This window comes from Schistocerca cancellata, chromosome 4 (genome assembly GCF_023864275.1).
Source record: "Schistocerca cancellata isolate TAMUIC-IGC-003103 chromosome 4, iqSchCanc2.1, whole genome shotgun sequence".
In the NCBI taxonomy this organism is placed as follows: domain Eukaryota; kingdom Metazoa; phylum Arthropoda; class Insecta; order Orthoptera; family Acrididae; genus Schistocerca; species Schistocerca cancellata.
The window spans coordinates 668,333,087-668,355,889 of record NC_064629.1 but is presented as its reverse complement, the minus strand read 5'-3'; the positions used below and the strand labels follow the sequence as shown (position 1 = coordinate 668,355,889).

The 22,803-nt window shown below is 42.3% G+C and overlaps 1 protein-coding gene across 2 annotated transcripts in view; it reads left to right on the top strand.

The window, feature by feature from the left end:
• Nucleotides 1-22,803, top strand: part of LOC126183438 (plexin-A4) — a 963,020-nt gene that overhangs the window by 837,634 nt on the left and 102,583 nt on the right. For both annotated transcript variants that reach the window (XM_049925426.1, XM_049925425.1), the window contains one exon: nucleotides 20,898-21,026. In XM_049925426.1, coding sequence (XP_049781383.1) covers nucleotides 20,898-21,026 — 129 coding nt within the window. The remainder of the gene's footprint in view (nucleotides 1-20,897; nucleotides 21,027-22,803) is intronic.

The following is a 22,803-nucleotide window of genomic DNA, read 5'->3' as shown; positions in this document are numbered from 1 at the left end:
CCAAGGGAGAATCTGCACCAAAAAAGGCGAAGACCATTCCTTCTGCCAGAAAGGTTATGGCGACTCTCTTTTGGGATCCTCATCGACTATCTGGAAAAGAGTAAAACTATTAAAGGTGAACATTATTCATCGTTATTGGACCGTTTGAAAACCGAGCTGCAAGAAAAACGCCGGCGATTGGTCCGCAAAAAGTCCTTCTCCATGACGACAGTGCATCAGCACACACTTCAGCAGTTTGTGGTCGCAAAATTAATGGACATGGGATTCCAAGTCGTTTCACATCCCCCTATTCTCCAGTCTTGCCTCCCTCGGACTACTATTTGTTCCCCAATTTGAAGAAATGGCTGGCGGCACAAACATTTTATTCAAACGAGGTGGTGATTGCAGCAAATAATAGCTATTTTGCAGACTTTTGCAATTCGTATTATTCGGAAGGGATCAACAAATTAGAACTGCGTCGGACGAAGTGTATAACTCTAAAAGAAGACTATGTCGAAAAATAAAAAGGTTTACCCCAAACACGTAAGTAGTTTTTATTTTTGCATGGATTTTTCTAACACCCCTTGTAGCTCACACGAGCAGATCGGTGACCAGGCCTGGCTTCGAGTATACAATAATCAAAAGTACCTGAACACCCACATGTAATGGGGAATTGACCAATAGAGGTAAGAAGCACCTGTTCCCTTCTCCCTACCCCATCCTCTCTCTCTCTCTCTCTCTCTCTCTCTCTCTCTCTCTCTCTCTCTCTGTCTCTGTCTCTGTCTCTGTCAATCCATACTACTTTTCTTAATTTATAGTATAGTCTGCTATGCGCTACTTGAAAATGATTTAACACTTTGATATCACACTGTGCCACCTTTCCACTAGTAACTAGTAGACAGTTCACGGTAAAATGATTCCGCTGCTGTTTAAATGGGATAAGGTGGTGCTTCGGTTAAAGAGAGGGCGTTAGAATCCCCCGCCTTCTCACCTAGATTTAAGTCTTGAAAAGCGACTAAAAGGTTGCACAGTATGCAACTCAGGGAAAGGTATGCTAACATAGTGCCCCGTTGTTGTCTTAATTACTGTTAGATTAGAGGAGCTCATAGACACTGAGACCATCGGAGACTGACCAGAAGCTCAGTATCACAACGATACGAAAGAAAGTGGCTTTCTGTAGTCCCTCCTTGGAGATGCTTAAACAAACATGAAAATGGATATCTTTTATCCGTGTTGGGAAGCTTTAAGTAAGTCCTACACAACCAAAGTACATCATTCCCGTAGCGATCCCTTACTCTCTGAGCACTTTTTAACGATTCTGTTCTCAGAGACAAAAAGCGCACTGTCTTCAGTCAAAAGTAATGGCATTTTTGACACAGTAGAAATACCAGTATACAGGGTGGTCAGAAGCAGTAAGGGTGTTGCAGGGTAGGTTGTGCTGAAAAATAATTGTAAAGAAAACAATTGATACGTTCCGCCAGTTCCGAGATAATTAGCATTGAAGTAGAAAGGATAGAATCGGAGCCAAAAGCTGAGCAGTCTCATGCTCAATCATGTGCGCTATGAGAACAACTGACACTAATTGCATCTGGCGGGCCATTTGAGTTTGCTCGCGCAACTACCTGATTGGCTAACGTCAATGTTAATTAACTCGGCAACGATGGAACGTATCGAATTTTTTTCTGAACAGTTATTTCGCAGCACATCGAACCCTGCAACATCCTGGCAAGTTGCTCATACTCTTTCCGACCGCCCTGTATAATTTCGTATAAAACTACGTGTGGTGTTTTGACAGATATTAATAAAAGAACTTTGAACTATACAAGAGATAATCAGTCTTGATTGCAAAAATATTGTTTAAAATATTGTGTCTTAATGGTAACCCGTTCCAATGTTGACGATCATCATCATCATGCCATTACATATCTGAGAAATATAAATAACATTTTCCTTACAGGGATTCAAGAACAACAAAAAAAATGTGGCTATAACTTCTACAGTGGAAGTTATTTACATTTCACAGATAGGTAATGGTCTGATGATGATAGTCAAGACTGACATCGGTTACCAGCAAAATAAAATATTTTAAAGTATTATTGCGCTCAAGGTTAATTATTTCATAAAAATTCCAATATAGATCTTTTTGCTTCGAATAATGTTATCAAAAATCACTTTGAAATACGTTAAAGTCCCGCGTACATGTGACAATACTTAAAGAAACACGAAAGAGCTAACTATGCGAAAAGATTGCATTCTAAGAAACTGAACAGCATGCAACATTAACGCTGTTATTACCTAATGGATATTTACCAAATGGGAATAAATTTTTCCACCATTTAGGTTCATCTTAAGAAAAACAAATGAAATGAGTACCGGAGAAACTTCGTCGAATTGAATAATTGCATCATCTGTATTGTGGAGATCAGCTTATACGAAATGAAGTTACTGAATTTCCCTCGTGGCCGTGTCTCCTGTGAGCTTAATTTGTACGGAATTCTAATCAACAAATCCACTACGGCAAAGTTAGCCTTTTCGTGGGAGCAGAATGTGACGGTGTTTGAAAGTTCAGGGATTTGTCTAGAACAGTGACGCTGGCGGCAAAAGCAGACTCGATTGAAAAGTTATTGCTCTTCACAATGCAATGCTCGCAGGCAGTATGTGAAACGTAGGAGTGCACCCGCGTGTGAGGAACTAGCGTGCGTCAGCCGAGTCGAAAGCAAATGGTTATACCTCAGGCGCTATTGATTTTCGCCAACCTATCAAGACAATAAGTTCTTAAACAGAGGCTTCAGTCCTTGCCATAAAAAAGTTCAGACCCCTGGAGGAGCGTTTTCTTCGAAACGACACCGGCCGTTCGCTTTTATAGCGGTGTACTGCGCGTATTCGGCGGTATCTTTCAAGCCACGTGCATCATTTTTCCAAAAGGAGGCAGTCATTCAGATTTATATCCAGGCCTCCCCGTCCTTAGGAAACCATTCCCTCACAAAATTTGTCCAAGGGAGTTGTAAACGTGGCCTCAGCTCAAGTATCGGAATGAAAGAAACCGGACAAGGATTTCATTGCCGTGCTGCGTTTGCAACGTCTGCAGGGTTTCAGGTGTGCCTTAGTAAGAAAGTAAAGTGCGATATGCCACATGGTTCTATTCCAGCTCCGTTGCATTTCTTGATATGCATCAAAGATCTGCCACTAAACATCAGTGATGGTTCAAACAATGTTTCTCTCTGCAGAAGACACAACTATTTTTAAGGAAAACTTGGAACGTAATATAAATTACGTAGCTACTAGGCTAGTCGGTAACATCAACGCATAGCTTTCAGACAGCATATTAACATTTAGTTTCTAGGAATATCTGTTCACAGCCTCAATAAATTTTTTAAATGATGTGATATTGCATGTAGCTGTTACTGTTTTTCTTTCACTGTTGCAGTTTTGACATTGTGCCATTTTCAGGCACCTACAAAACACAATACAGCGCATTGAGAGCAATGCAATATCGGTTTAACAGTGTGTACAACCAGTTTTTCAATTTGTTGACATTCATGTACTGATACGATTTTTGAAAAGCAGCTAGACATTAGCCAGAGATTACAACGTAATATGCATGCACGTCAAAACGCATCCAGTCAGGCTGGCCGTTGTGGCCGAGCGGTTCTAGGCACTTCAGTCCGGAATCGCGCGACCGCTGCGGTCGCAGGTTCGAATCCTGCCTCGGGCATCGATGTATGTGATGTCCTTATGTTAGTTAGGTTTAAGTAGTTCTAAGTTCTGGGGGACTGATGACCTCAGATGTTAAGTCCCATAGTGCTCAGAGCCATTTGAGCTTTATTTATAAAACTTTGAGTTTTCACATAAAAATTTCAGAGGCATTACTTTACAGCACATCCTCGTAGGTTTTGTTTCCCATATCAGCACTGTAGCCATTGGTTGTTGCTGTATGTTTTGGTACACGTAACTATTCGGCAGTTTTGCGCTGTTGTGAAGGGCGGTTAATGATTCAGTTGGTCACAGAGTGAAGAAAAGGCATTCTTTTGTATTGATGGGTGGCACGAACTGTTTTGGATAATGCTATGAGTGCAGATTGGTTTCCGAAATATTCCGAATCTGTGGGTGTCATTGTCATTCTTTACCATCAAATCTAAAAAAAAGGAAGTAATTGACTAGTTCTGTAGTAAAAACAATAATTGGGTGTAACAGCTAAAAGCAACATAACATCATTCAAAAAGATTATCGGTTAATTGCAACAAAACACAATACAGAAAGATTGTCTCACAGACTTTTTGTAAAAGTGAAACGTTATTGTCCCACGGTGGTACACGTTCGCGATCTTGATGTAGGCCATTTCCCCTGCCATCGCTCTTCAAATAGTGCATCATGGGGGTTTGTTGTTCGCTACTTTGGCTCATTCAGAAGAAACTAAAATATTCATTCAGTGAGCGTTAGGCAGAAAAAATATTTGCACTGGGGTAACTTTACCTTAAGTACAGTAAAGGAAGCTGTGCACTATTCAGCAGGTTTCATTTTCAACGGCTTTCCAGCAGAACTGAAGAAAAAAAATGATAAACCCCAAATCTTCAAATCTAAGTTGAAAGGTTTCTTGTGATACACTCCTCTATTTTGTGTAGGAGTTCGTCGCAGTAGTTGACAACTCTCTCTGTTGTGTGTTACAATATTGTTTATTTACAAATATTCTGATAAGCATCCTGTAAACTATGTACTGGCTCGTTCCATGGCGGAGCAGATTTAGTTCACATGGTCGTGCGGAAGCTAATACATAAAATAAAAACTAGTTAGCATCAGTAATCTCTTCGTATAAAATGTATTAAAATCTAATGATAGGGAGGGTTGATTTCTATGTGCGTTTGTTAAATAAGTACGTAACTATTTGTTTACAACTATATAGAAAAATACCAAATAAGACGACGGGAAGCACTGCAGCAACCGTTAGCTTCGTATTCACATGGTTTCAACGTCCGTTTTTACCCGCATGATGTCCGCCTCCGTAGCTGATGGTCAGCGTGGCTGACTACCATGGGGCTGCCCGGGTTCGATTCGCGGCGGGTTGGAGATTTTATCCATTCGAGGACTGGGTGTTGCGGTTTGTCCTCATCATCGTTTCATCGTCGCCATCGGTGCACAAGTCGCTGAACTTAATGTCTCTGTGAGTTTTCTATTTTTTTTCTGCTGTTTTACTTACAACCACCATTCAGAGACGCGTTTACTTAAAGCGGGGATGAGAACGATATTAAACTAGTGTGGCTGTCTTAGGTGGAAGACAATGAGGTATAAATTCAACTACTTTACTAGAAATATTTTTCTTTTGTGTTCATTGAGATGTTCTTTCGCGAAGTATTAGTGTTGCCTCGTAAGCCTAGCTACTTTAGTTGAGGACAGTTATCATTACATGTAAAGTGTAGGGTTGTTTTGCGTCCGTGTTGTTGTTGACGGTTAAAGTCGACGAAACGGGTGAAACCTAGTGCCAATAAATAGTCTACACCTGTTTAATAGTTTCAGATGAACAGCCGAAATTAACTTTCCCATTCGACGCCCTGATCGGCATTACGTATACCCTCTCCATAAACGCCTGTGTTAAAGGGTGTCAGTGCAAGTGTTTCAGAACATACTGATAAATGTAATGATTGTAAGCGACAGACTAAAAGTGCACTCAAATTGGGACGCAAACACGTATTCACGGAAACCAGAGAGTGAATGACAGCAGAGCAGCGTACGACAAGCTGAGGCTTTTGGCTCAGTCCGTGTTGCATGCGCGGATGGCGCGGAAGGTAAGCCACTGTACGGGAAACGCAGGGATCGAGATTCGAGTTTCGTTTCGGCACACAGTTTTAACTACAATCGACACAGAATGCACACTTCACATGGTAAGAGAGGTCATTCTCAGTTTATCGATAAATGAAATATTGGTCCAAGTAACTAGGGAAAACGACCGAAGAATCACAGATTGAGGGGAATCACAGATTTTTGAAAAACTGTAAAAAAGCAGATCTGCGGGTTCCCATTTTTCTCCTACTCTTTTACAACTGTGATTGACTGTCAACAGCCAGTGTGTGGTATCGTTAGAGGACAGCGACAAGCGACCAGTGACGTAGGGAAATTTGGAAAAATATCATCGTAGGAACGACACGAACGAATTTCGAACTACGGCCTGTGGGATTAGAAACGAAGAGTTTCACTGCCACTTCACCCTCGATGACATAGAATGATTGAACATTTGAAAATGTGTTTGTTAAGATAGTAGTACCTTTTCTTGTCTATAAAAAGTAAAAAATTGAGATGACTCTGAACAATTTTCTAAACATACGTTAGTTCACCCATGTTTAAAGATCAGTGCCATATTTGTTAAAATGGCGCTTGAGTAATCATTGGCCGGAATTTTTGTTCTAATTGCATTGATCCAAGCAGTTATTTCTGATATGTTGATATTTCTGTTATTATAATAAATCTTTCTCAATGTGAGAGTTAAATAGTCCGTTTTCTGGCTGTTGTGTATGCAAGCAAAATTTACTTACAGATAGTGCCGAATGGATGTACTCAAGCTTTCATTTTATAAGTTGAAATGCCTTACGTATATTTGTTCATGTTCCAGACGCATTTCACATTTTTACGTAAAGGTATCTTCCGTGGGTTTAATCTGAAATATAACAGTTTAGTTTTTTATGTGATATTTACAGATTAAAAAACAGTTCACGCCATAATTGTATATCAGTAAATTATTTCTTGCCGTTATGGTCATAGGTTAGAGGTCGCACAGTCACTTCATTTACAAAACGTCGACTCCTTTTCACGTCACGATTTTTCTCTGAGTGCTAAAATTTTTCCACTCACTTGGGACGCTTTGTTGTTCCAGTGACCTACTGGAAGAGGTGCAATTTCAAACCCTAGTAGACTACTCACTGTGCTTGAATTTGCATCGCAGAAGAGCAGCAACACTGAAAGTAAACAAATTGGTTGTCCTTGTTTCTTCAAAATTTCATAAAGAGGTTGAAAAATGAATATTGGAGTTGTCCAAATCAGTGATTGTCATAAGGAAATGAAAAAAAAATCGATATTTGGTGTTGAGCCGAAGACATACAGTTAATCTTGTCGTTCACTGCATTTCACATGGGCCACCGTTTTAACCGGAAGTGTACGAGTATGAGTGATATACGTACGGTGTGTATGTCTAGAATCACAAATAGCTGACTTACATGAAAGAATGTATAAACACCCTGATCCTCCTGAGGTGATACGGATTAGGTGTAAGGTCGACCACAACGGAAAGCTAGTGCCGACAGCCCCGCTGCACGAACGTAATTACGCTGTCAAATTACAGTGCTGGATACGGAACTGGGGACCTAAGTCGTCCGTGACGACAGCCATAAACGTGGCCAAGTTATCTCCCTGTGTATCTTGTGTTTCGAATCCAGCAATGCTGCCTCGTAGTTTCCTTCGTAGTTACTTCGGAAACAAAGTATTCTGCAATTTCACGTTAGAAGAACTAAAGAACATTGCGTTTTTACGTGGTTTGGGAATTAACATTACCAAACATTTCTGTTTTGTGAGACAATAATATATATATATATATTGTTCGCAAAAGCGTGTAGCTGATTAACAAGTCACAAGTCCACATGGTTTCTCAGAGTGACAAATACAAATGGCTCTAAGCACTATGGGACTTAACATCTGAGGTCATCAGTCCCCTAGACTTAGAACTACTTAAACCTAACTAACCTAAGGACATCGCACACATCCATGCCCGAGGCGGGATTCGCAACTGCGACGGTAGCAGCAGCGCGGTTCCGGACTGAAGCGCCTAGAACCGCTTGGTCAGAACGGTCGGCGACAAATACAAGTAAGTCTCTCAAAGAGTTATCGGAATCAGATGCACTCAATACATAACTATTAACTAGGGAACAACTCTTCTATAATGCAGGAGAGGATGGTAACTTTGAATCTGCAGCACGATTAATTGAAAAGATAATGTTTGCTCCTGTAATCAGCGTCCATTTAACAAAAAGTAAGCCCGCATCTCGTGGTCGTGCGGTAGCGTTCTCGCTTCCCACGCCCGGGTTCCCGGGTTCGATTCCCGGCGGGGTCAGGGATTTTCTCTGCCTCGTGATGGCTGGGTGTTGTGTGCTGTCCTTAGGTTAGTTAGGTTTAAGTAGTTCTAAGTTCTAGGGGACTGATGACCATAGATGTTATGTCCCATAGTGCTCAGAGCCATTTGAACCATTTGAACAAAAAGTAAGCATGCCATGAGCTTTAATTTCACCTCGCGTAAGAATATCATCGCAAGTCTGAACGCAAGGTGATCGCGAGTTAACTTTGAGGAAATGTAGAATGCACTTCTGAGATAACCTCTGCATTCGCCTAATGTTCACCACGGCAAGTAATAGAAAAGATCTCTTCCGTTTTCATTACCGTTGTAGAAACGCCGAATCAGCTCACGTCAACATCAGACAAAGCCATACTTCATCCCAAATCGAACAGAACAGAACTCCAAGCAGAATAGAAACAGGAAACAGAATGACGAATGCTTATTCGAACAAAGACCACAGTTTAGTTCAAAAACCGCGGACGCTTCCCATTGGCTGATGGACAAACCGACCGCCAAAGACGCGAAATGCATCAGTATGGACATAGTGTTTTCTCAAAGAGTTTACTTCAGCTAATCCAACCTGACTATAGCAGAAATACGTAAAGCATTGCAAAGGTAATTTCGCGATTTGGGAAGAGCAAAAAAAAAAATGTGTGTAAAAAAGGAATTGCAAATGAATACGGAACTTTCAAAGTCCTAATCAACACAAGGAACGTCAAATTTATCTGAAGACGTAGTAGTGTGTTGCTTATGCCCACAATCTGTATGGATAGGCCATCAAATAGACTGATAAATATTTTGATTGCTCGGCGACGGTGACGTTTACGTTTCTGATAAGCAGATATTTTGTCAGTAAAATGGAAAATTGATAAAGTTATCTCTACTAAAGATTTACTTTTGAGATAACGAACAGCAATTCACTCTCATTGGTAAGTAAAGGTCATACGTTTGAAATATGGCAGGAGTCAGACAAATTTCAACTTTGCATGTGTGATACGCCCTTTGATCCATTACAAACGATACTACTACAGATAACGGTGCTGAATGCGATATCACTTGTGAGTAAACCGAATAACACGCTCTACTTCTACTGATCGCCATAAGGAATATGTGCGAGCTGTTGTGGATACTTTCCAGTGTTTTGAATCCTAAGAAATCTACCTATAAGTTCAGAGACGCATTCTGGACATGTCATGTTCTCTGATGTATCAGTTCAGCCAGTAAAAGAGAGCTGCGTGAACGATTTTGTCTCTAGAGTGATTTTTCGCTTCCAGCATCTCCCTGTCGAAAGCAGCGTATGGACCAGGAAAGAGAGTTTATTGGACCGTGCACGGAGGCATATGAACAGTAATTATGTTCTGTTGTTTGGTTTGTGAACGGAAGAAGAAATGTTGTACACTCTGTTACACACTTAATAGAAACGGCCGGTGTAAAAGTGTAAATACAAGGCACTTCTAAAGCAAGAAACGATGGGGTACAAAACATGGCTCTATGCGTTTTGCCGCGCGGGGTAGCCGCGCAGTCTAAGGTGTCTTGTCACGGTCCGCGCGGCTCCCCGTCGGAGGGTCGAGTCCTCCCTCGGGCATGGGTGTGTGTGTTACCCATAGCGTGAGTTAGGTTAAGTAGTGTGTAAGCTTAGGAACCAATGACCTAAGCAGTTTGATCCCATAAGATCTTACCACAAATTTACAAAACAATTTATGCGCTGATCAGCTGAGCTTGTGCCGTATCGTGCACAGATAATGTGTGTGTACGAGTACCTCAAACCTGGAACATGAAAATTGTCTGTCTGGATATAGATGAGAATTTAAACTGAAAAAACGCATCTTTTTGAATTTGTAAAACAGCTCAGTTCACCCACATTTGCACTTTGAATCATTGCAAATCTAGGAAAGAGATAAATTAGTAAGTAAATATATTTTGCAGATTTTCATTCAGTAATATCATGTGGAAAGTTGTTCTGGAGTAACTTATCTTTTAGAAAGAAATTTTCATTGCTCAGGAACGTGCTGTAAGAATAATATGTGGTTGCTGCTCACCCACGGTTATCTTGCAGGTATCTATTTAAGGCGATAGGGACTACAATTGCAGCTTCACAGGAAGTTTATACGTTTATGAATTTTTTGTAAATAGCCCCCTGCAGTTGAAAAAGAACACTTGATGTACATAATTACAATTCCATTTGAAAACATGAGTCATTGTTCCACATTAAGTATGCCTTTAGCACAAAAAGGGGCGCAAAATAAAGCACCAAATTCTTTCAAAAAATGGCTCTGAGCACTATGGGACTCAACTGCTGAGGTCATTAGTCCCCTAGAACTTAGAACTACTTAAACCTAACTAACCTAAGGACATCACACACATCCATGCCCGAGGCAGGATTCGAACCTGCGACCGTAGCGGTCTCGCGGTTCCAGACTGCAGCGCCAGAACCGCGCGGCCATTTCGGCCGGCTACCAAATTCTTTGATCACTTGCCTAGTAATATAAAATACCCGACAGACGGTAAAGTTAAATTCGAAATTTTTTTTATTCTTGTGACAAATGACATTCCAAGACGATTTGTGGACGTCATTCCCTCTAGACGTAAGTATAATATAAAATATCATAGTACTGTTACATAGTCCTAGAAGAAAACGCTATATAAGTGTAATGTCAACAGGAACTCTTGATAATGGCACATATTCCGAAACAAGCATGCCGTGAACTTGTCTAACAAACAAGAAATAAACAATTTGCAGCAAATTTTGTTAAAAGGTATAAAGAAGATGCCGTATTGTGACCTTTTGCAAGCAGGCCCAGCAGAGAAGAAGTTGATAAATTTCTACCTGACAACCCCTTCTATTCCGTAAAAGAATTTCTACTATTTGTATAATACATAAAAAGTGGTGGGTACGGATTACTAAGTCACATCCGTATAAAAAAAAGAAAAATAACTTGTAAATGTCAGCCTCTAGCCATATTTACATGTGAATGTGCCATATGAACGTAAAATGAGTCATTCAACATCATGAATCGTGCAAATGATCCATGGAATATAAAACTAACTAACTAATACGGGTTTTCCTTGTTTCACAAATGTGCGTAGATGCCTGCCTCGCTCCCAATAAATTTGGATACAGGGTTTCCCTAAGCGACGCCGGTGACTATGAGGATAATTTCTTCACAGCCAGTTGCGTCGGAAATAAGATAATTCACTCCCAGGAGAACGTCCATCCGGGGACCGTGGCTACGTTAGACCCTTGGAGAGAAGTCGGCTGGAAACTGATGTATTGTATCGCGACGCAATTTGTGTGTTCCATTCTCTTTACGAGTCTTATCCTTTACCTAACTAAGATGGTGCTCCTTAATTAGGGGCGTCGCAGGTGATAGAATGCTAAACGGCTAGCAAAAAAAGGAAAATAGAAAAATAAACATTGTTTTCTTATAATTATGTGTTTGCAGTACAGCTACTGTCGGTCTCCCATTTCAAATTAGTACCGGGCGGAGTGGCGCAGCGGTTAGCACACTGGACTCGCCTGCGGGGGGGGGGGGGGGGGGGGCGACGGTTGAAACCCGCGTCCGGCCATCCTGATTTACGTTTTCCGTGATTTCCCTAAATTGCTTAAGGCAAATACCAGAATGGTTCCTTCGAAAGGGCGTGGCAGCTTTACTTCTCCATCCTTCTATAATCCGAGCTTGTGCTCCGTCCCTAATGACCTCGCCGTCGACGGGACGTTAAACACTAATCCTCTATTTCAAATTGGTCTTTCTGTAATAAAGCTTTCCTCTTTCACAAACATAGAAAGAACCTAGAAGGCGAGGGAAAGAAACAGGACGATTATTTCGCTGAATTTACTATAGCAGTAAAATTTGCTCCACCTCTGTGGCTACCTTTTGATTTGTAGACAGCGTTGTTAGTTAAAGGAATACCTTTTAGCAGCCTCCGGCGCTTTAGATTTGAGGCTACATTTCAGTGCAGAGGGAAGGAAGAGTTTGTTTAAGAAACTACACATGCTTTCAACTTGTGAGACTGTGGCTGAGGTAATGAAAGAAATTTGTTTTGCCGTCTGACGGCTTTCCGCGAGTTGGCGGCTAATTATTTTCCCTGGGATCTGCGGGGCTTCCCTGCAGCGCTTTGACAACAGTCGCCTCCCTCGTTACGGCTCGCCAGCTGAAAACATCCGATTAGCCGCTTTCTTTTTGTGTTTCCAATTTCATTAGCGGCAGCCGTTAATTCGTTAAGTCGGCGGCCCGGTAGCGCCTGCTCCTTACTGATGCTAGCCTGCCCCGCGCCACACTGTTAAATAACGACCCTCTTCGCTAATGTTTACGGCTTAGCTTTTCTCCAGTTTTCCCAAATAATTTCTGCAGTGATTCACACATTCCTTCTTTAAAATTGGACTAGGCGCCTGCATTCGTATTTAACTGGACTGATCTTTGTCTTTGTCTACGGCTAAGTACTTTTGCTACTAGTTTTAATTACCTGGAGCAGTTTTAATTACCTGGAGCGTTGCTCATACAGACTTATAAAGGGAAAAATATACGCATTCTCGCTTAAGAACCAAACTGTTGCGTCAGAAGTGTATGTCTTTTTCTTTTATTGACTTACCTTTAAAAAAAAAAAATCAAAACCAGGAGACAGCGCGTTGCCAACCTTATTGCTGCTGTATCCTGTGTGGCATACGTCACTGGACACAAACAATGGAGGACCATGCGGATAGTACCCCGCTTTCCCGCACATTGTCAGAGCCCCTACGTCGACCTATTATTTATTCCTTTACGTAGCTCTTCATTTACCCTCCCTACGCTCAGCGGACTCTGCTATCGTACTGAAAAGGGAGAGGAGTTCGAACCTGTGTCCTCCGCGTGATTAATAGACTCGCAGATCGCTCACCTACGGGGACAGCTTTTTAATACCAATAGAGTGACATTTTTACGGTCAGCCACTTTCACCAGGTTTCTTTTTTTGTGTGTTAAAAATGGCGTCGAACGCTACCATCTCTTCTGTTACCTCCATTACACTTCCTAGAACAGAGCAGGCAAGCCACTCCTCCAAACTATAAGAATGCGATCGTTTTCCAGCTCTGTATCTACACGTTTACCCTGCAGTTAATACTGAAGTGTTTGCCGGAGGGTTCATGGATCCACTTTCAGACTGTTGCTTGGCCGTTACACTCGGATAGCAGGTGGTAAAAATGAACACTCAAATCTGTCTGTGCGAGCTCTCATTTTATCACCGTGGTTCTAGGCGCTACAGTCTGGGGCCGAGCGACCGCTACGGTCGCAGGTTCGAATCCTGCCTCGGGCATGGATGTGTGTGATGTCCTTAAGTTAGTTAGCCGGCCGCGGTGGTCTAGCGGTTCTAGGCGCTCAGTCCGGAGCCGCGCGTCTGCTACGGTCGCAGGTTCGAATCCTGCCTCGGGCATGGATGTGTGTGATGTCCTTAGGTTAGTTAGGTTTAAGTAGTTATAAGTTCTAGGGGACTGATGACCATAGATGTTAAGTCCCGTAGTGCTCAGAACCACCATTTAGGTTAGTTAGGTTTAATTAGTTCTAAGTTCTAGGCGAGGGGACTGATGACTTCAGATGTTGTCCCATAGTGCTCAGGGCCATTTCAACCATTTGATTAGCATCGGAACATAGTAATAGGCATCCCTGGCGAATATCTCGCCCTGCGCGAAGTGCCAAGCGACTGCAAAAAGAGCGTGTGGCTCCTGTATATAAGAAAGGTAAAATAACGGCGTAACATCGATTTGCTGCAGAATTCTTGTACATATTCTGAGTTCAAATATATTAAATGTACTTTAGACAGAAGAGCTTCTGTCCACAAATAAGCACGGTATTAGAAACCATCGCTCCTGCGAAACTCATTTTGCCCTATTCTCACCTGATATCCTGCGAACTGTAGGATGATCAAAAATAGGCAGATTTTATATTCCTAGATTTCTGGGAAGTGTTTGATACAGTGCCTTACTGCAGACTGTTAACGGAAGTATGAGCATGTGGAATAGCTTTCCAGATATATATAAGTAGGTCGAAATCTTCTTACGTGATTGAACCCAGTATGTTGTCCTCGACGGCGAGTATTCATCAGAGTGTCCGCGCCTCGTAGCTGAGTGCTCAGCGCGGCGGAATGTCATACCTTACGGCCTGCGTTCGATTCCCGGTTGGATCGGAGATTTTCTCCGCCCAGGGATTGGGTGTTCTGTTTTCCTTATCATCATTTCATCCCCATCGACACACAAGTCGCCGAAGCGGCGTCAATTCGAAAGACTTGCACCAGGCGAACAGTCACCCGACGGGAGGCCCTAGCCACACGGCATTATTATTATTATTCATCAGGGACAAGGATATCTTCAGTAGTGCCCCAGGGAAGTGTGGTAGGATCGCTCTTATTCTCTACATAGATAAATGCTCTGATGGACATGATGAACAGCCATCTGCGGCTGTTTGGTAATGATGCTGTGGCGTACGGAAAAGCGACGTCGTTGAGTGATTTTAGAAGGATACAGGATGACTAGTCAGTTTCTATTTGGTGTGATGAATGTAAGCTAGCTCTAAATGCAGACAAATGTAAGCTAATGCAAATTAGTAGGAAAAACAATCCCGTAATGCTCAAATACAGTATCTTGTGTTACCTCTCATGCGGCAGTATCGTGGTGTCATATTTCAACAGGACAATGCTTGACAACACATGGCACGTGTATCTGTGAACTTCCAATTTGATGTGGAGATATTCCCGTGGCCAGAAAGATCACCAGACTTGTCCGCCATAGAAGATGTGCGGGTGCAGCCCCATCCCAATGTCCTTACCCTGGATATCAAGGACCGGTTTGAACAGTTGCGGGCCAGCATGCCCCAGAACGGGATACAACGGCTTTATGACATCCTTCCCAACCGAATCAATGCTCGCATTCTGGCCAGAAGGGATGCATTGTCATAATAATAAGTGGGCTCATACTGCCAACTTCTCTGTACATTTTAATCGATTTTTTTAACCATTTACGTAACATCACACATCCTCACAGCAGATAAAGTTTCATTTCGTTTCCTCCTGCCCTTCACTTTTTGTGTCAGGCAGTGTGTGTAAAATTGAGGACGTGGCACAAGATTTCATACAAGATGCCGAAGCCACTCATGCAGGTAACGTAGCAACTCCGATATTAATGGCAAGTGATCGCTCACCAGGATCCCTTCTTTGCTCCTTCATGTGCATAACCAAGTCGAAAGCTGCTTGTGGTGTCTAATGCGTGGCTGAATTAAAATAAATAATTTGTACTCTTATTCAGAGAAAAGCAATGGAGGATGTGACTGCTACATTGCCTCTTGTCTTAGAATAGATACTTACAGTTTACATGAAATATTACCTGAAGGACTCACACTGATCGTCAGTTTCCTAACTTTTTTTTAAAGATTTCATAACGCCTAAGAATCTGTTAGATGACTGTCATTTTGGTTTTAGGAAAGGTAAAGGCACCATTGAGGCAGTTCATACGTTGCCTTTGATAATTTAAGCAAGAGAGATCAAGAGACATTTGTAGGATTTAGCGACCTAGAAAAAGGCTTCGACAGTGTAAAATGGTATAAGATTTTCAGAATTCTCAGCAAAATAGATGTAAACTATAGGGAAAGAGGATAATTTAGGAGTAGATATGTACAAGAATACGAGGGCAAAATAAGAATTCAGGAGCGAGAACAAAGTGTTCGGATTAGAAAGGGTATAAAATACAGATGTTGTCTTTCGCTCCCTACTGTTAAGTTTACAGCTCGAAGAAGAAATGACGGAAATAAATCACATGTTCAGGAGGGGGGTTAAAATTTAAGTTGAAAGGTCATTCATCGTAAGGTTCGCTGATGATAGTGCTATCCGCAGTGAAAGCGTGGAAAAATTAAGGGGCCTACTAAATTGAACGAACAGTCTAATGAGCACATTCTGGTGACTGAGAGCAAATCGAAGAGTCAAGTAGTGAGGAGTAGTATCAAAATTGAGGACAATGAAGCAGACGCTGTGAACGAATCATCCTACCTCGGAGGTAAAATAATGCATGACGGTCGAAGTAAGGAGGACATAAAGAAGAAGACTGACTCAGGCGAAGTGGGCGATCTTGGCCAAGAGAAGTGTATTCGTATCAGACATCGACGTAAATTTGAGGAAGAAGTTGCTGAGAAAGTACGTATGGAAGGTAATTATGAAGTGTGGGAAAATCGGAAAAGAAGAGAATCGAAGCGTTTGAGTTTGGTAATATGTAAGGATGTTGAAAATCATATGGCCTGATGAGAAATGAGGAGGCTTTTCGCAGAATCGCCGATGAGAGAAACATGTAAAAAGAACCGACATCAAGAAGAGACGGTGTGATTGGACGTGTATTAAGACATCAGGAAATAACTTCCATGGTACTCGAGAGAGGTGCAGCGGAGGACAGAGATTGGAAGTCATCCAACAAATAATTGAAGATGTTGTGTGCAAGTGCTAACCTCAGAAGAGGCTGACACCGGAGAGTAATTCGTGACGTGCCGCTTCAAACAGTTCAGGAGACTAATAACAAAAAGTTACGTATCTGCCGTAGTTTACCCGGCAGCTGTGGCCGAGCGGTTCTAGGCGCTTCAGTCCGGAACCACGTGGCTGCTACGGTTGCAGATTCGAATCTTGCCTCGGGTATGGATGTGTGTGGTGTCCTTAGGTTAGTTAGGTTTACGTAGCTCTATGTCTAGGGGACTGACGACCTCAGATGTTAAGTCCCGTAGTGCTTAGAGCCATTTGAACCATTTTGCCGTAATTTATGTTTTGTGTTAGTCGCTGCTCTTCACTTCACCGAAAAAGTAATATACAGATGAATTAGTATTGTTTCTTTTTTTTAAAAAAAAAATAGTGGGGTCTTGTAAAAGGTCTAGGGGCAAAATTGAGTAACAGTCCTTAAAAAAGCTAAAAATTGAGAGTTGCAGGCGGCATGGGATCATTCAAGACATTCATACTTCAAGACATTCATACTTATTTCGGATCCGGGTTCAGAGAAAAAGATTAATTCCAGCGCTTTGTCAAGCCTAGTGACTAGAGGCTTGCAGAGACAGGTAGCTTTGGTTGCAGCAGTGCAGGACGTGCCTGACACCGACACCGGCGGCGTGCCGGACGAGGTGCCGTAAGCGAGTTGCAATTCTCTGTGAAGGCTACTGCCGCACCAAGGCTGCGCTCTGTCGATGCGTTCCGAGCGATTCGCGACGGACCAGTTGCAGCATTTCCCAAGCGGGAACCCTACAAGCTCTTTCACAGCGTAATTGTCGAAGAACTAGACTTACGTTAAGCGTGACAAATTTCCACATAGCGAGCAGCCGAGCCTAGGGTTGTAAACACCTAGGGCTACGCCTCTTGCGAAATCTTTATTAGCGCCAGCCGTACTCCACATACAGTAGCATTCATTGCAGCAGCGGAGGTCACAGTTATTCTGTGAGTACAGCTGACATTGGATGCATGCTGCATAATCGACACATCCTTCAGAACACGAATAAATGACACTAGAGTTTTAATGGTCTTTCTGTGTCCGTTCCAAGGTTTAGAATTTCTTCTGTGCTGTGCTGCATAGACAGATTTAATTCGCAAGTCGTTACGTACATCTTGGGTTAGTAACTTTATTTCCTCCCTCATTTTACGAACGACGAAGAAATAAAGTGAAGAAGTAAAGTGATAGTATTTTGCTCTTATCATTCTGTCCATTTATTACCTGCAAATCTAAATGACATCCCACAGTTGCTTAAATCTGCTTCATTTCAGTTCTAACGCCAGCTTTTCGCTACAATACCTTTTTTTGTATCTTATCGGACATTTCCGTATTAAATACAACTAGTATGTGCAAAATTTTTCTTATTTGGGTAGCATGCTGTAATCTTCCTCCTCTCCCCTCGGTCAGCTACCCTTCATCGAGATCCAAGTAGTTCTCGAATCTTACCCACTGTACTACGAAAAAGTACAAGGTAGTTCTTAATCCACCATGTAGCACGTAATACTGCAAGCGTAGTAATTACTTGAAATGAACATCTTCAACGTGTTTTGTGACTGGCAATATGTTCAAAACAAAACAATACTTTCCTTTCAAACTAGTTAACTGTTAGTTCTCGGAACGAAAATGTAGGCAATTACCGCGTTTGTGATACCTTTCAGGGTGTTATTGTCACCCAAAAGCTTTCACCTAACTTTGGTCTAAAATAAGCATAGAATTTTCTCTCTCAGACCTTTCGGTGGTGGTGGTGGTGGTGGTGGTGGTGGAATTACGAATCTCATGAATTAACGTCTTCTTCACCGCCTTTTCCTGCAAAGTCGTTTAATGACACACAAATTTTTAGTTCATTTCGAAATTAATAAAACTGTAGTTTCGTTTTTTTTCATATATTGCAGCACGTCAGTGGCACCGGGACATTTAATGTACGTTCAACAAACTGCTTATCAAAGAGAAATATCATGTAAGAGCGAATTTACATCGCCAAAAGAGAGAAATGTTATTCGTCTCTAAACAAATTATCTGAGTTTATTTCACTTTTTATATTTAGGATGCAGTTGTCAATACTTATATTACAATGTGACTTTCGAACTAATGCAGATGTGAATGTAGCCAACTGTGCATTTAATTAGGAAGGCTACCAAATATGAGGGAATTTTGGAAGTCGGCAACAGCTGGAGCACAGCCGAGATCCACGGAACACGGAGTTAATTTAGGAAGTGCTTCTTTGACGTTTCATAAAGTCGCTCACGATGATTGCAGCAAAATCCGGTGCGAGAAGAGAGTGGGAAAAAGAGGTTGATTATAAGACGCACGCAACAGCCGAATCTCTGTCTTCAGATCACGGAAGAGATGGCCCTGCGTTAATACCTTCGGCCCTTCTTGTACTCGCCCACTCGGCCCAAACACCGTTTCCTGAAATCCCTTTAGGCAAGTACCAATTCTTTTTTATTAGGTCACGATCAATCCCATCTCGTAAATTAGTCACACTTGATGCAGTTATGCTCCTTCATTTATGTCACTATCTAAGGTATCTCTGCCGGCCGCTGTGGCCGAGCGGTTCTAGGCGCTTCAGCCCGGAACCGCGCTGCTGCTACGGTCGCAGGTTCGAATCCTGCCTCGGGCATGGATGTGTGTGATGCCCTTAGGGTAGTTAGGTTTAAGTAGTTCTAAGTCTAGGGGACTGATGACCTAAGATGTTAAGTACCAGCATGCTTAGAGCCATTTGAAACATTTTAAGGTATCTCTGTCCCTTGGAAAGCAAAACGAAAAAAGAAATAGTTCCACTTAAGGAGAACTGATTGTTGTGAAAGGAAGTTTAGTGCTCATTTTTGCCAATAACAGACTTGTAGACATGGAGGTAGCAGAGACAATGATACAGTTCAGGGTGACGAAGACACAGGATGGAATCGGCCGGGAGCAAGTTGAAGAAACTAGTATATCAGTCATATGAACTGATGTAGATCAATGTGATATTCCTAGATCTTGAATCAACGCGACTGTTGAAAATTGCGGGGCGGTACTTGGATTGGTCCTTTTGGTCGTTGCCATCCTCTGACCAGAAGATCAACTAACCAAATTAATTATAAGGGAACCCGCAGTCGTTAGTGGATTGGAAACCAAATTGGGTCTCGTAAACAAAGAATTTCTAGAGGAGAAAGTCATATTAACTGACGACAAAATCTTAGGATGAACCTGGGATCGAACAGCGAATCAAAAATGGTTCAAATGGCTCTGAGCACTATGCGACTTAATTTCTGAGGTCATCAGTCGCCTAGAACTTAGAACTAATTAAACCTAACTAATCTAAGGACAGCACACACATCCATGCCCAAGGCAGGATTCGAACCTGCGACCGGAGCGTTCGCTCGGCTCCAGACTGCAGCGCCTAGAAAAACAGCGAATCTCTCGGTGTTTATTCTCACACTTATCAGCGAAGTCATTGAAACATAAGTAAGTAAGAGCAACTGGCCGGTTTTTGAACTACGCAGCTTTCAAATTAGAATGCAAATTCATAACAAATGTATCATCACTTCGCGTGAGGTTTTTGCAAGGGAGCACTCCTTTCGCCTGAATTAGCTTATGCCACTTGCCTTGCATCTTCCCTAATCCGTACAACTGCAGTCTCTTCCGGTTCCGCACAGAACCCTATTGCCCTAAATAAAATAGCTGGCTAGCTAGCTCGCTTTGCAGGAACCAAAAGGGTGTCGTCCTCTGTCGTACGCGTCCGTCGGCAAGCGAGCACTGACGTTCATCATCATGTGTGTGCTGTGGTCTGAAGAATAAAAAAAAGTTAAAACTACAATTCACCCATCCTGTTTGTATCCTAGGATGACCGCTTACATACTTTCAGTAACTATATTATGATGTTATTGGCTTCAAATGGCTCTGAGCACTATGGGACTTAATATCTATGGTCATCAGTCCCCTAGAACTTAGAACTACTTAAACCTAACTAACCTAAGGACGTCACACAACACCCAGTCATCACGAGGCAGAGAAAATCCCTGACCCCGACGGGAATCGAACCCGGGAACCCGGGCGTGGGAAGCGAGAACGCTACCGCCCGACCACGAGCTGCGGACTATGATGTTATTATAATTATGTTATTCCCGCAATGAATCTCGCGCAGGTGTTTAGTCAGTGTGCTACACTACGCATAAATATTATTTTAAGCCTTCTGTGATTACTTAGTAAACTAACCTGCTTTTGACTTCTAGCGTTAGCATGTGAGTTGACGAGTACTGACGGAGTTCTCCTTCGTATTTGAATGCAACTGCATCGACTCACTCCTGTACGCTACTTACCGAGATGGCAATGTAACTGTTTTTTGAGTGTGTTTTCGTTTGTGTGCAGGTGGTGGTGGAGAGCTCCAGCACGGCTCTGGAGTACGGAGACCTGGCCGTCGACGAGCACTCGCCGGTCAACCCAGACTTACATTTCGACGCGCAGCAGATGCACCTCTACGTAATGACCGAGAAGAAGGTAGGAACATTATTCCAGCAGCTAACGACCTCTGAAAATTTTGTGGCTACCCAACATGACTACAATAATTCTTGGGAATTTCTTACTCTTCAGTCCATTTGCATGTTGATACTAGCATGATAGGATTCACGTAGTCGGAGGAAATGCAGACGTACTGTATTATGAGGGCCGCGCTTCTTATTCTTTTTCGTTGGAGTGGAACATGGAAGAATCCCACCCTCCGTCAACCTGATTGTTTTCATGAGTACAAAGCATAGCCAGAAGCAAAAGTAAGCTAATGAGCTGAAAAATTTCGTGGACCAAATGGACACCTAACCGCGAGCGTCTAGTCAACTAGTCTGATAGTAGGAAAAACGAATAGATGACTTAGATTTGTCGGAAGGATTCTCAGAACATGCGGCGCATCTGTAAAGGAAATAGCATACAAGACCTTAGCGCCACAAATTCAAGATAAACTTGAACTAGTACGTAACATTAATCCCGGGACATAGCATTCAACTGTGGTACAATTTATGCACCCACTCGTACAAATTAGGAAATCTGATTCCTAATTTGTACCACTTTCAGACGTTTAAAAAATTAAGCGTAGTTGTGTTTATTTTTCTCAAAATTCTCAAGCTTTAATTCAGATATCAAGAAAACATCCCGTAGTTGAGGATCGCATTGTTTAAATAATTTTGTAACTAATTGGTTAGATTATAATCAGTAAAATCTCAAAAGTGGTACAAATTAGGCAACTCGACCCTATATCTCATGTAGAGCGCATGAGACAACAGTAAGGCAGACTAAGTTTCGTACAGAGGCATACAGATAGTCATTTTTCCCTAGCTCAGTATGTGAGTGGAATATGAAAGAAAATTGTTATGGTTACGATGTATCTTTCGCCATGCACTGTACAGTAGCTTTGAAAGTATTTATGTGGATGTGTAATTAGATGTAGCCCCCAGAGCAACATTTTTTCGTTGAAATCCATAATTACCCTTCCTATTTTTTGTGAAGGCCTTACATAGCACTGAAGTTAATAATTACCGTCTCAGGCTCTTGCAGTTACTGGAGGAGTTGTATTTGTTGCGAAATTTTGTCGTGTTGTCCGCTGGGTTCCGAAGGAGGAACGGAGTATTACAGGAGCAACCCTACGTCTCTCCCACTGCGTAATACGTATGGGAGGAGCCAACACAGGACAGCACTGCTACGCTGCACGAGCTAACAGGGCACCGTACACGACTTGGTGTGGGTCAGAGACCTGCATGCTGGCATAATGAATCACTTAGTGTCTCATACAATGTCCCAAATGCAGTTAGTGCTTTCACGTTTGTTATTACAGGAGTACACGATTACTGGTGAACGTTTAGAGCATGTTTAAATATCTGGGGGTATTATGAAGTTGGCCGAAGATGTAAAATCAGTATTAAGAAAAGCGAACGGAAGACTTAGTGTGTGTGTGTTTTTTTTTCCCGATGGTGATGCTGCGCTCCGAGACGACAGGGCCTGTGTTCACGCAGTTCACATCACCCGGGACTGTTCTTTTGAGCACAAGGTTCATGTGTCTCAATCTCCTCTGGCCGCCACAGTCGCCAGATCTCATTATTATTCAATCTTTGTGGGTCTGCTTTGGAGAGAAGGGTGCGTGATATCCATCGACTTCCAGTCGTTACCTGTACTTTCCACTACTTTGCAGGAACAATGGTATAAGATGACGCTGAAAACCATACAGGACCAATATTTATCTATTCCGAGACCATTGGAAACTGTTTTGAATGCCCTCCCCCTCGCCGGC